Source organism: Aedes albopictus, chromosome 3 (genome assembly GCF_035046485.1).
Source record: "Aedes albopictus strain Foshan chromosome 3, AalbF5, whole genome shotgun sequence".
Taxonomy (NCBI): Eukaryota; Metazoa; Arthropoda; class Insecta; order Diptera; family Culicidae; genus Aedes; species Aedes albopictus.
In genome coordinates, this window is record NC_085138.1 from 84405238 (window position 1) to 84419507 (window position 14270).

The 14270-nt window shown below is 39.9% G+C and overlaps 1 protein-coding gene across 1 annotated transcript; it reads left to right on the forward strand.

Annotated features, from left to right (window-relative positions):
- Positions 1-2475: 2475 nt before the first annotated feature.
- Positions 2476-13833, forward strand: LOC134291160 (15-hydroxyprostaglandin dehydrogenase [NAD(+)]-like). The gene is made up of 4 exons (XM_062858535.1): positions 2476-2964; positions 3057-3180; positions 12680-13109; positions 13164-13833. The coding sequence occupies exons 1-4, from the start codon at positions 2872-2874 to the stop codon at positions 13276-13278; spliced, it is 762 nt and encodes a 253-aa protein (XP_062714519.1). The 5' UTR covers positions 2476-2871; the 3' UTR covers positions 13279-13833.
- The last annotated feature ends 437 nt before the right edge of the window (positions 13834-14270 follow it).

Here is a 14270-nt window from a genome sequence, read left to right on the forward strand (position 1 = left end):
TGATTCATACGCAGAAGGTCCTGGGTTCAATCCTTGGCTCGTCCCTTTCCTCCTACTATGTATCTTTTCATCTACTTTCTCTCTTACTCTCTGTCTCCTACATATACATCTCATGTATATTCGTATGTTCGTAGCGATCGCTAGAACCAGAAACGGATTGAAAAAAAGCCGTTTCCCTTCCTTCCAACTTTCATCACAGCACAGTGTCAATCTATCATATAACGCCTACAAGTTATGCAACCAAGCGGACTGTGCCGCTTCACAGTAATCTTCACACAATCTATCGCTTTACGCCTGGCACCCTTGCAACAATGCACGATCCATGTGCCAAAAAAATAAACATTTCCCACCAACACACCAACATCCGCATGACCTTGTGCAGGCGCAGAGGATTCAACGGCCTGATGTGGGCAAGCGATTGCAATCATCACTTCCCTCCCCTTCCCCATTGACCTGCAATCTGACGCAGCAGGCGCCATTGTCGCCTAAAAATACAAGACCACCAACGCTCACACACTGAAGATGCCTGTTAGTCCCAAGCAGCTATCTCATTGGTTCCTTGTGTGAGTGTAGCTGATCTGGCGATACTGGAGTAGCAACTGCGGGCGGTCAATCAAGCTCAAGCTCAATTCCTCCATAAATTTCCCGGAAATTCTTCTAGGAGTTGTACGGGAATTCCTCCAGGAGTTCCTCGGAAATTCCTCAAATAGTTCTCCGGAATTCCTCGAACATTGCTCATGGAATTCTCGGACATTCCTCCAGGGATTCCTTGGAAATTCCTCTAGGAGTCCCTCCAGAAGATCCTCGTGTATTCCTCCAGGAGTTTCCCGAGAATTTCTGAGAATAATTCCAGGAGTTCCTCGGGGATTCTTCCAGAAGCTTTTCAGAATTTCCTACAGACGCCCCTAAAGAATTTCTCCAGAAGTTCTTCGTGAATTTCACTAGTAGTTCCTGTGGAGGAACTTTTCAGGACTTTCTCGGAAATCCCTCCAGAAGCTCCCCGTAAATTTCTCAAGAATTCCAAGAAATTTCCACCTAGGGTTTTCTCGGAAATTCCTGCAGAACATCATCGAAAACTTCTTCAGAAGTTCTTCGGGAATTCTTCTAGGAGTTCTACTGAAATTCGCACAGGAGTTCCTCGTGAATTCTTCCAGGTTTCCCGAAAATCACTACAGGAGGTTGTCGAAACCTCCCGAGGATTTCTCTTGAGGATCTTCTGGAGGAATTCCTAGAGAACTTCCCTATGATCTCAAGAAGGATTTTTTCCGAGAACTTCCCGAGAATTTCGTCAATTCACCCGAGAAGTCCTCCTGGAGTCCCCCGAGAATTCCAGGCAATTTCTCTAGAAATCCTCGGGAGTTACCGGAGAACTTCTTCAGGAATTCGGTTCTTCAAGGGTATCCAGATTATTGCATAACAGGAATCTCGACCTAAACATGAATCGAAACCCAAAATTTACCGTTTTTTGATGCCTGGGAAGTATTTTTTAAATATATTTGAAGTTCGCATGGGTAATTTTTTTTCTTCACTTCTCTAGGACGATTTTCTTAAGGGACTTCTGCAGGAACTTTGATGTTCGTTACGACTGTTGGTGTTTGAACCGGCAGAGGGGGTGTTTTCGGCCTTGGTAGGGGAACTCCTGGAGGAATTCCCAAAGAACTCCCGACTCGGAGTCCCTAGAAGTTGCTGGAGGAATTCTTAAGAATCTCCTGGAGGAATTCCGGAGGAACTCCCGGAGGAATTCCCGACGAACTACTGAAGAAATTCTCGGTAAGCTTCTGGAGGAAATCCTGAAGAACTCCTGGAGGATTTTCCGGGGAACTCCTATAGGATTTTCCGGGGAATCTATGGAGGAATTCTTGTGGGAATTCAAAAGAAACTTCCGGAGGAATTCCCGAGGAAATCTTGAAGAAATTCTCGAGGAATTCCTTGAAAAATTCCCGAAGAACTACTGAAGAAATTCTCGGTAAATTTCTGAAGGAATCCTCGATGAACTCCAAGAGGAATTATCGGGAAACTCCTGGAGGATTTCCCAAGAAACTCTTGGAGGAGTTCTTCGAGAATCCCTGAAGGAATTCATGGGAAACTTTAAAATGTATTCACATAATTCGATATGTCTTCAATATGTCTTCACAAAAATAAATGTCCTGCCATGTTCGCCCATGGTTTATGCTTAGAATCGCTACCAAGACGCTCCCAAAAACGTATCCCAAACACACGCCACTCTCCCCAATCATTCTCGGCCAATTTTACCCAAACTGACGGTAGGTGTTGCTTCCGCTTTTGAATGTGTCTGCGCGTAGCTTTTCCTCCAAGTCTACCCCAAAAGGGAAATGACTAAAAAGAGAGGGAGAGAGAGAGAGCAAGGACACCGCTTGCTGGGAGTGGGTGGTATGCTACGAGATAGAAAACAAACGTACCCAACCATCCAACGCCAACGGTGTAGATGTGGGTGGGGGTGGGGGTTTATGCTTTAAATCCGCACAACAGACAGACACGGTGTATGTTGTACACACAAGGACATAGGGCGCTCGGCCAGTGTCATGGGCGTAAATTTTCAATCGTAAAGAAAATAAGTTTAAATTTCCAGCAAAACTATTGAATGCATGAAAAGTATAAAATAACAAACCCTACTCTCGCGTGATATCTTGGAATTGTGCTAAAGTGCTCTAGTGAAACTGGCGAGAAAAACCAGGAAGTGGAAGTGATTCATAAAGGATTGGTTTTATTGATTCTGCTGCTTTTGCTGCACAGCAGAGGTGAATGAAAATAGTACAGTTCATTCACTTTTCTCGCAGAGAAAGTCATCCAAATTGAAGTTAGGTTCCAAGAATCTAATTCTGAAAAAAAAACCAATAATACCCGAAAAACATGGATTTGAGGAATAAAGTTGCACTGGTCACGGGAGCGGCAACAGGCCTAGGCCGAGCGTTTTGCGAGGAACTTTTGAAACATGGCGCTAAGGTAGGTGCTTGAGGAAGTTTCGTGACATGGCCGTAGACTTCCGGGTTGTGATTTCATTTTTCGTTGTTTTTTTTTTCATGCCCTTGTTCTAGGTTTCCATTTGTGATCTTGATTCGGATGCCGGTGAGCTGACCGCCAAGGAATTGGAGCATGAGTTCGGGGCGAACCGGGCCCTCTTTTGCCACTGTGACGTGACGGATTATATTCAGTTTGAAGGTAACGTTAGATTTGAATAGCTTAAATTGCAATTAATTAATTTTTATAGCTATGAAAAATGGTGAGACTTTTGCATAAAAAAATCCAAAACATGCCATTTACATGCCTCATAAATGGATTATAACATTTAAAAAAATATATGGGTGAGACTTATTATTATTTATTGCAATTAATGTTGAAGGATTCGTCATTGATATTATCGTCATCATTGAAATTTCGAAAGCAGTTTTTTCGTGCACAACGCAGATATTCGTTATGAAAATGTATTCACTGCATTCCATTTTCCATCTAGAACGCGGTGAATACATTTTCGAAACGAACATTTGTGTTTTGAACGAGGAAACTGCTTTTTAAATTTCAATGATTACGATGACATCAATGACGAATCCTTCAACCTTAAGGCAAAACTGGAAGCATTTCCTCACTTTTTGGTTTTTGGTTTTTTATTAATTAACGAAGCAATATTTTCAAAATCGGTTTTCGTGCACATGTTGAGTATGGATCAAGGTATCTTCTGAATTTTTTGAGGTGGAAAATGTTTTTCGTTTTTGCAGAAACCATTTTTGAATAAAATTTCACAAAAAAATGGTTTCTGCAAAAACGGAAAACATTTTCCACCTCAAAAAAAAATCAGAAGATACCTTGATCCATACTCAACATGTGCACGAAAACCGATTTTGAAAATATTGCTTCGTTATTTAATAAAAAATCAAAAAATGAGGAAATGCTTCCAGTTTCGCCTTAAGATAAAGAAAGAGGAAAGCACAACTTTGGGTGATTTCTTTTTAAAATCTTTCTCAGGGGCCTGGGTGACCTCGGAGCCTAATAATTCATTTCCATGTTCATTTTCTTCTATAGTTTACTTATGTGGGTCATCGGAACCGTTTTCTCAGATCAAATCTTTTTTGGTTCCGTTCCGGGTCCTGAGTATCTGTGCAAAATTTGAGCACGATCGGTTGCGTCTACGCTTTGCGCATTGCAATTGAAATTTGTATGGTATTTTGTATGGGAAAACATACATTTTTGCATTTTTGTCATAAGTTGAAAAAGTTTGTCTGAAACTTTTTAACTGATACTGTAAAATGATAGCCTAGGATGTTCTGAAAAACTTTGTTGAAGACCGCAAAGCGATCCGATGCTTGTGAAAATAGTTATAATCAACGAATCGCGTGCATGTGTTTATATTTCAACATGCAAAGGAATAACAATAGCAACAAAATCATGCTGTTTCGGCAATGCCAACGCTATAACTTTTTCCATTAGCATCAGATCACTTCGCGGTCTTCGACAAAGTTGTTCAGGACACCCTAGGCTATCTTTTCACTTTATCGGTTACATGGTTTTAGAAAAAATCGAGCTTGTCATGAGAGAAATGCAAAACAGTGTGATTTCCTGGAGGGCTCCCGGGAGGAATCCGGAAAGTACTCCTGAAGGAATCCTGCACACTCAGTTTCATTTCCCGAGCTCGGCTGTGCAAATCTAGGTTTCTCAATTTTAACCGCGACTCAGCTAACAAAACGATAGGTTGCTTGGCATTTAAATTAAGTGTGAGTAAGGAACTCCAAGAGGAATCCAAGAAAGAAACCCTGAAGGAATTCCGGAAATAATTCCTGGAGGAATTAAGCAAGGAATTCCTGAAAGAGCATCTGGAGGACTCCCAGAAGGAACTCCGGGAGGAACTCCTGAAAGAATCTGGGAAGAAATCATGGAGGAATCCGGGAGGAACTCCTGGAGGTAACGCAGAGGGAAACCCTGGAGGAATCCCGGAAGAATCACGCAAGGAATTCCTGAAAGAATTCCGGAAAGAACACCCGGAGGAATCCCGAAAGGGACTATTGGAGGAATCCTGGAGGAACCCCAGAAGGAACTCCTGTAAAAATCCAGGAAAAAAAATCCTGGAGGAATCCCGCAAGGAACTCCTAAACGAATCTTAAAAGTAACTAATGAAGAAATTCTGAACAAATTCAGGTAGAATGTTCTGTAGGAATCCCGGAAGGAACGCCTAAGAGAAATACTAAAAAAAACATTCAAAGGAATCCCGGAAAATTCTTGAAAAATTCCGGAAGGAATTCTAATTAAATTACCGGATTCTTTGAATTCCTTTACAAGCTACTTCCAGAATCCCAAAAGAAGCTCACGAAAGACTTCCGGAAGGAATTTCTGGAGAAATCTCGTAATAGACTAGAGGAATCTTAGAAGAAATTCCCGGAGCAATGCTGGAAGCATACAGGTGGGATGTTCTGGAGGTAACCCAGAATGAACTCTCGAAAGAATTCAGGAAATAACATATGGAGAAATCGCGGAAGAGAAATTTTGGAAAGAACTTTTGAAACAACCGGAAAACCCTCCGAAGGAACTACCTGAGGAATTACCAAAAGAAAACCTATTCTTTTACTGGATAATTCCTGATGGAACTCCTAGAGGAATCCCGTAAGTAACTTTTTAGTGTCCTTTGTGAAGAAATCTAGGAATTCCTCCTAGATCTTCCCGGAAGAAATACATGGATTAAGCTTTGAGGGAATTTCTATGAAAAATCCTAGAGGAACTCCCGGAAGAATTCCAGTAGGAGCTTCAGGAGGAATCTTCGCAAGCTCTTCTGGAAGAATCCTGAAACAACTTCTAAAAGAATCTCAGAAAGAACACTGTAGTGCCCGGAGGGACACTTCCGAACACACCAGCCGAATCCTGCAGCCAAACGCACGCTCACGAAGAGGAGCGAGACCTTCTTGCACAAAATGTTTTACAAGACTGACGTTTTATTTCATGTTGATCGTTTTGCTTTGTTTTTCCGGTGGTGCATCACAGCAACTGATGCTATATGTCCTATTATTTTTTTTTCTCTCTATCTCTCTCAACCCCTACATTCTCCCCCTGTCCTACTCTCTAATGGTTTAAAAATTCAAAAAATAAGAAGGGTCATCCTGTATCCTTCATACTTCAGCAACATAATCATCATAATCATTATCATTATCATCATCATCCTTAATCCTTCATCTTTCATCATCCTTTATCCTACATCATATATTATTCATTCTTCAACCAACATCTTTCTTCTATCCTTCATCTTTAATCCTTCTACCTTTATCAACGTTATCAAAATCATCATCATCCTTTATTTTGCTTCATCATCGTCATCATCCTTCATGTTCCATCCTTCATATTCCATTCCTACATCCTTCATCATTATAATCATCATCTTTCATCCTATACTGTATACATTCACTCGGTGCAAACGCTTTAAATGCAATGTTTTTTTTACTGAAAGTCCGCTAAGTGCAACAACTTTGCAGTTATCGAAATTAATACGGTAAGTGAAACGTAAACATGTTGCAGTTATCGAACGTCTACTGTATTCTTCATTCGTCATTCTTCATACTTCACCTTACATCCTGAATCCTCCTGAATCCTCCATTTTACATCCTTCATCATCATCATCATTCATCCTATATCCTTCATTTTTCATCCTACATCCTACATCCTATCTTTTTTTTTTAAACTTTCTTCCTTCGCCCTACATTCTCCATTCTTCCTTCATCCTTTATACTTCGTCCATTATTCCACTCTTTATCCTTTATCATTATCATAATCATATTCACCATCATCACCATACATCCTATATCCTTCATTCTTCATCCTACATCCTTTTTCCTTCATCATACATTCCTCATCCTCCATTCTACATCCTATATTCTTTATCCTTCATCTTTCATCCTTCACACTTCATCCTACATTATCCATTCTTTATCCTTCATCGTCCATCCTACAACATCATCATCAATATCATCCTTAATCCTACATTCTTCATCATCATCATCCTACATCCTTCATCCTAAATCCTATTTTCTTCATACTTCAACCAACATCTTTTCTCTATCCTTCATCCTACATCCTATATCCTTCTTTCTTAATCCTACATCTTTCTTCCTTCATCCTACATTCTTCATCATCATCACCATCATCATTATTGTACATCCTTTATCCTTTATCTCACATCCTATATCCTTCTTACTTCATTCAACATCTTTCCTGTATCTTTCATCTTACATCCTATATTCTTCTTTCTACATCCTACATTTTTCTTCCTTCATCCTTCAACTTACATCATTCTACATCCTTTTCCCTTCATCTTACATCCTATATCCATCATACTTCATTCAACAGCTTTCCTTTATCTTTGATCTTTCATCCTACATCCTATATCCTTCTTTCTTCATCCTACATCTTTCTTCCTTCATCCTACATTCTTCATCCTTCATCATCATCATCATCATCCTCATCATCTTTATCCTTTATCCTTGATCTTTTTTCCTACATCCTTCACTCTACATCATCATAAACATCCTTCAACCTAAATTTACTTGACTGTTGCAGCTTACCCTCTCGGGGGAATCCGCTGTTAGCTTACCCTTTCGGGGGAATTTGCTTTACTGTTGCAGATTACCCTCTCGGGGGAATTCACTTTACTGTTGCAGCATACCCTCTCGGGGGAATTCGCTGATAGCTTATAGAAACTTTTTAATGAATCCCGTAGGGAACTCCTGAGATAAAAGGTACTCCTTTAGAAATCCCGTGGAAATAGATCGTGTTAGAATCCCGGAAGGAACTCCCAGAAAAAACATTTCATAGTTTCTGGAAAAAAAAAACCCCAGAAAAAACTTTGATGATATCCCAACAAACATTTTTGCTGTACAAGAGTTGAATAAACCTCTCTTAATCAAACTTGAGCTCAAGAATCTGTTATTCAGCTAGTTCTGTTTCTTGGGGTAGTTTTTCAAGCACATTTTCGATGTAGTGCCGGAATAACTTATGGATCAATACAAGAACGATCACATGGAGAAACTTCCGGATTCTTGAATGGTTTGCTAATGAATCTCCATAGCAAATGCCACTACCCAGACAACCAGTCATCGTATAAGATGTTGCATAAGATGATAAAGTGGAGGCCATATGCATGCATGCCTCCCTTTAGGCGCATGTAAAATGTACGCATATCGCCTCCACTTTAACATCTTATACAACATCTTATACGATGACTGGTTGACTGGGTATGGCTTACTAGGCGGTCAAAAATCAGAAATGTGAGTGGCTGTGATTTACATTTTTTAATAGTCATTCGACAGCAAATATTCATGTTAAAGTTTTTTAAATTATAGGTACACTAGCTATCCCCGGCAAACTTTGTCTTGCCTACTGCGTTTTTGACGTTTGAAGTCCCCAGCCAAGTCCAAGTCCCCGTTCAAAATGTATGAAACATCAATTTTTAAAAACTCGCATTTTTTCATATTTTTTGCCTTATAAAACTAAGATGACCCAAATCGGACGTGGTCCCACGTATGCCACTGCCGATGCTGCCATTCTGCATTTTCCATTTTTTTTTTTAAATGCTGTTTAGTACAATGCTGTTGTCGCCCTTACGCTCTCAATGTGAGCAACCGTTCGGAGTTCCATAAATTGGAAATTTGCCGTTCTTGCCATTCTCATTGTGTTTGGGCCTTTATTTGAGTGAATTCGACGAAATGTTAAAATACACATCATTTTAAAACAAAAAAAAATGTCACTCCGAATTTCTCACAGCTGCACTCGTTTTCACAGTCTCTTGCCCCTAAGAAGAAGTTCCAGGAAGAATCATGGAAGGAATTTCTAAAGGAATCTTTAAACGAATTCCATATGGAGTTTGAAAGGATCGCTGATGGAATAATTGAATGAATCTGGGGAGGAATCCCACAGGAATACTGAGATGAAATCCCCAAGTAAATCAGGGAAAAATCCATAAACTTTTTGTTTAATTAATTTTTATCGTGAACTTCAACTTCTGATAATTCTTCACACTCACGGAAGAAATTTCTGAAAAAAAAACTTGTAAGAATTTAGGCGGAATCCCAATAGGAATCCCTAGATAAATTTTGAGGCAAATACTTGAAAGAATAAGGTATGCACACAGCAAAATCTAGCCACCGCATTTTGCATAGAAATTTTACAATTCTAGATTTAGTTTAAATGAGGACGAAAGTAACATGAGCGAGTTCTCTTCATCGACTCTCTCTTCTTCAAATTAAACTGACAAGATGCAAGTATGGTTGCACTTTTTTGGTCATAAATCACTAGGTTGCGATGCAATCTAGCGTCCAAGTGTAAAAAAGTTCGATTGAATTTGCATCTTGTCACTTTTATTTGCAAAAGAGAGAGTCGATGAAGAGAATTTTCTGTTACAATCTAGTAATTTTCAAAGAATCTCGGCACACATTATTAAAACAAAAAAAAAGTGTCACTCCGAATTTCTCACAGCTGCACTCGTTTTCACAGTGTTCTGCCCCTAAGTTCCAGGAAAAATCATGGAAGGAATTTGTAAAGGAATCTTTAAACGAATTCCAGATGGAGTTTGAAAGGATCGCTGATGGAATAATTAAATGAATCTGGGGAGGAATTCCGCAGGAATACTGAGATGAAATCCCCAAGGAAAACGGGGAAGAATCCATGAACTTTTTTAAATTAATTTTTGTTGTGAACTTCAACTTCTACTAATTCTTCACACTCACGGAAGAAATTTCTGAAAAAAAATGTAAGAATCCAGGCGGAATACCAATAGGAATCCCAAGATAAATTTTGAGGCAAATACTCGAAAGAATAGCAGAAGAAATCCCGGAAGGAATCAATGAAATAATCTCCGAATGAATCCCGGGAGAAATTTCTAAAGAAATCCCCCGGACAGAAAGTCCCCCCAAAGAAAACAAATGAGAAATCAATGATGGAAACTCGGAACCCGTAATTTCTGCTAATAAATCGTAGTGCAGAGGTAATACAAAATGTTTGCAACTATCTTGAACATCCCTAGCTACGATCAATTGTGGCTCTCGACGAACAAGCGCTCCAGAGTGCTCTTGTCAAGCATCCTAGAGGGTTAGGGTCTTCAGCAAAATTGTCTAGATTGATTGGTGATACATTTTTATGTTTTGAACTAGATCTGCTGAAACTGATCTAGATAAGTTTTAATTTTCAATACTACGCTCTAGTACATAGTTTCCCAAACTGTGGGAAGCGACCCCCAGGAGGGTCGCCGGCCTTCATCCAAGGAGTCGCGAGGAACAGTCGAAAAATTTCCTGTAACAGACAACAAATGAGGAAATTCCTATGGTGGGTCGCGAAAAGTACGTCTGCTGGCAAAAGGGGGTCGCGTACCTGAAAGTTTGGAAATATATGCTCTAGTGTTCTTGGTATGTATCTGAGAGGGTTGGAGTCTTTGACGAAGTACTTTGGATTGATTGATACTACATTCTAACGTCTCCGGTTTTGATCTAGATCTGCTGAAACTAACTGATCTAGATAACTTTTATCTTTCAATACGACGCTCTAGTGTTCTCGATGCAATGCATCCTTGAGGGTTGGAGTCTTCGACAAACTACTCTGGATTGGTTGATACTACATTCTTACGTCTTCGTTTTTGAACTTAATCTGCTGAAACTGATCTAGATCAGTTGTATCTGTAATCATATATATGTCGTGTTCTAGATATGCATCCTGAAGGTTGGAATCTGAAGAAGTGTCTTGCATTGATTGGTATCACATTTACAAGCCTTCGATATTAATTTAGATTGGCTGTAACAGCTCTAGACCTTTTTTTTGCATGTATCTCCAGAACACTAGAACTTACATCCTATAGCGTTGCAATCTTCAGGAAAGTGCTTAGGTTGATAGATGCAACATTTTACATCTTCGGTTTTGGCATATAGGAATGAATGGCTAGGGGGGTCTAATAAAAAACTAACCGCTAACGGAGCCAGTGGAGTACCAGGGTGCCCTCCACAGTATTTTGCCCTTACTGCGCTAACCGGAGCAATAGCGCAGTGGACATTGTGTTTCTCCGAGACAATCAGCTTCCCTTCTTTAGTTTCAAACTTGAGGCAAAATATGGGCGGGATTATGAAAATGTTATCAATTAGTTTACATTGTCACCTATATGATTTCGCATTAAGCGATTTACATAGTATATTCTGTATATCCTCGCCTTTGACGTTTTCCAATCGATACCGATCTGCTTTTATTGTTGCTGTTCTTTGTTGTCCTGTGATTGTAACGAATTCAATCGTTCAATCTTGCCTATAGGTGCGGTGCCTATAGTGTTTCGCTTGGATTCGCACCTCATTACCAGATGTGAAGTAGTGTAGTGGCAAAGCAGAAGACCGTGAATATCAAGGTCCTGATATCGAATCTTGGTGTTGCGGGGGTACACTTTTTATTTTTTATTTTGAAATCAAAACATTGTCAATAATGGATTGAAGTGCACTTCCAGCAAAACTGAAGAGGCATTGGATGTTCTTTTTCAAATAATAATTAGATGATAACAAACTGTTTGGACAGTAGTGCGAATTCAAGTGCCAATCTGTTCATATCAGAGTGCAAATTTTTCACCGTGTCAATCTTTGCAGACTTGTGCAAAATGGTACAGCCCAGCGGCCTTAGTCCAAGAACCCTATTTTCATAAGGGGAATTTCTATCTAGGAAACCTTGTGAACACGATGTTTGCTAATTTCAGTAAAAATAAAATGGCAAACTCGCGTGTCATGCCTCGAGTCTGTAAGCTTGTCAACAACGCAATCGTTGCTACACTCATCTCTGAACTAACCACCAGAGATGTATGTGCTATCACAATTGATGTTTCTGTTGAAAATCTCAACAGGAAATATTGTTCGGTTTATTTACCGCATGATGAACCATCCCCTACGGATGTTTTAAACAAGTCATCGCATACTGTACTTCAAAAGACCTTACGCTGATTGTTGGCAGTGATGCTAATGCTCACCATATCATCTGGGACAGCTCAGGCATTAACTTGAGAGGCTCCAGTTTGATGGAGCACTTAAATAGTACAGATCCTCCATTACTCAGCATGGGCAACCGCCCAACCTTCATTGTATTTACCAGAGAGGAAGTGTAAGACATAACGCTTTAGTTAGATGATGCCGTTGATACTACAACGACTTTCATCATGGAAGCTTTTGAAAAAGCTTGCCCTCTCCGGTCTGTGAAGACTACAATAATAGGAACCCCTTGGTGGAACTCTGATCTGGCGAAGCTTAGGAAACAATGTAGAAAGAGTTGGAACAGACGACGTTCGGCTGGCTCAGAGGCTTTCAGGTCGACTCGCAAGGCCTACAAGAAAGCTCTCCGATTTGCTGAAAGATCCGACTGAAAAAACCTTTGTACAAATGTTTCCAATTTGAGTGAAGTCAGTCGGATAAACAAAATCCTTGCGAAATCTAAGGATTTTCGAGTGAACGAACTTCGTTTGCCAAATGGCGTTTTCACTCTGACGAGGAAGTTTTGATGCTTATTCACACACTTCCCCGGATGTGCGGATATTGCATCTTGGGATGAACGTGATTCTTTTCTTGCAATTATGATTCTCTGGCTTCGACCCATGTTTTTGATTATTCATTTGAAACATGATATTAAACACATATGTTTGTCTAAAATAAAACTAACGAAATCTCAATATTTGCAGAGGCATTTCAGTACACCAAATCGGTTTTTCATGACATCGACATAGTGATCAACAACGCGGAAATCATGAACGACAAATTTTGGGAACTGGAGGTGGACGTCAACCTGAATGGGGCCATCCGGGGAACACTGCTCGCCCAGCAGTTCCTCAGCAAAGATAAAGGCGGAAAAGGTGGCGTGCTGGTCAACATTGGGTCGGCCGTGAGTGTGAAACCTCAGCTCTCGACACCCATCTATACCGCCACAAAGCACGCCATTCTCGGCTTGACCAAGTCCTGTGGTGATCCTTACCATTATAATATCACCAACATTCGAACCCTGGCGTACTGTCCCGGGCCCATTGAGAATTCCTTCTCTCACAATAAACGATTCAGTTCACCTGCCCATGAGAAGGCGTGGAAGCTTGATATGTCCGGTGTTCAATTTCAGAAGTAAGTTGGGTTTTGGAATTTGTAATCTAGGCAATAACATGTTTTTCTTCATAGGTTAGAGCACGTGGCCCGAGAGCTGATTCCACTGATAAAAAATGCTCCGACCGGATCGATTTGGTTGGTCAACAATGGGAAATCACCCAAGGAGATACCTTACAGCAGTATTTAAATAAGCTTAGGTTCCTAAGCTCAGTTTTATAACCCCAAAAATCAGCAAAGTATTCTACTAAGAATTAATCCAGTACATAATTTCACAACCCATTAAGCAAAATCTTTATTAGCTATGGAATCATCATCTCTCGTAACAGTAACTCGTAAATCATAATGATTAGTGAACATCATTTACCATACTAAAGTAACTAACAAAGAACATAAATGTCTCCTAAACTGCGTATACAGACAACTCGCTTCGTATTACCACCACATTGAAACATTGATACACACAGAACCAACGTTATCGTAGGAACGGCACCGACCGGAAAATCAATTTTGTATGACACGATTGGTTTGTAAAATCAAACTTGAATATATACAGCAAATATCCACACTGGAAGCATACAAAGAATAAACTTATATTTATACCAAATAAAGGAAAAAAAACAAGAACAAACACCTATTCTTAAGTAATAGAATACTTGGATGGACTCATTATTATCGCTTCTGGTAAGAACCACATTGCTGCAATAAACTGTGAAAGGACTAATAAAAATAATTACACAAAAGTCATGATGTTTTATTTACCTAATTTGTCTTAGGCAGCATTCATTGTGTAACGTTGTACTCGATGCCTTAGAGGGCCTACATACCAGTCAAACGGTTGGTCAAACATTAGTCCTGCTCAATGAAGTAGGTTGAACATTGTTGAAGTTGCTGCATCCTGCTCTTACCCATTTTTGACGAATAGATAAGAGCAGGCTGCAGCAACCTCAACAATGTTCAACCTACTTCATTAAACAGGACTATTGTGTGGACAAGAAACCAGGCCCCTGACACGGTCTATATCAATGCATTGGAATCATGGTAGACAGGATGTCCTGGGCGCTAGTAAATAGCGCCCACTGTCAAATGCGGAGACATCAACAATTTTTTGTTTAACGTTTATTTTGGTTTGTTGATCAGTTTTTGGAATCATTTTTTCCACCTTTTATGAACACTTCAAAC

Excerpts from the sequence above, each read along its gene's own strand:
- LOC134291160 (XM_062858535.1), top strand. The coding sequence starts at position 2,872 with ATGGATTTGAGGAATAAAGTTGCACTGGTCACGGGAGCGGCAACAGGC. Across the intron at positions 3,181-12,679 it reads GGATTATATTCAGTTTGAAG|AGGCATTTCAGTACACCAAA; the intron begins GTAACGTTAGAT and ends CAATATTTGCAG. Across the intron at positions 13,110-13,163 it reads TCCGGTGTTCAATTTCAGAA|GTTAGAGCACGTGGCCCGAG; the intron begins GTAAGTTGGGTT and ends TTTTCTTCATAG.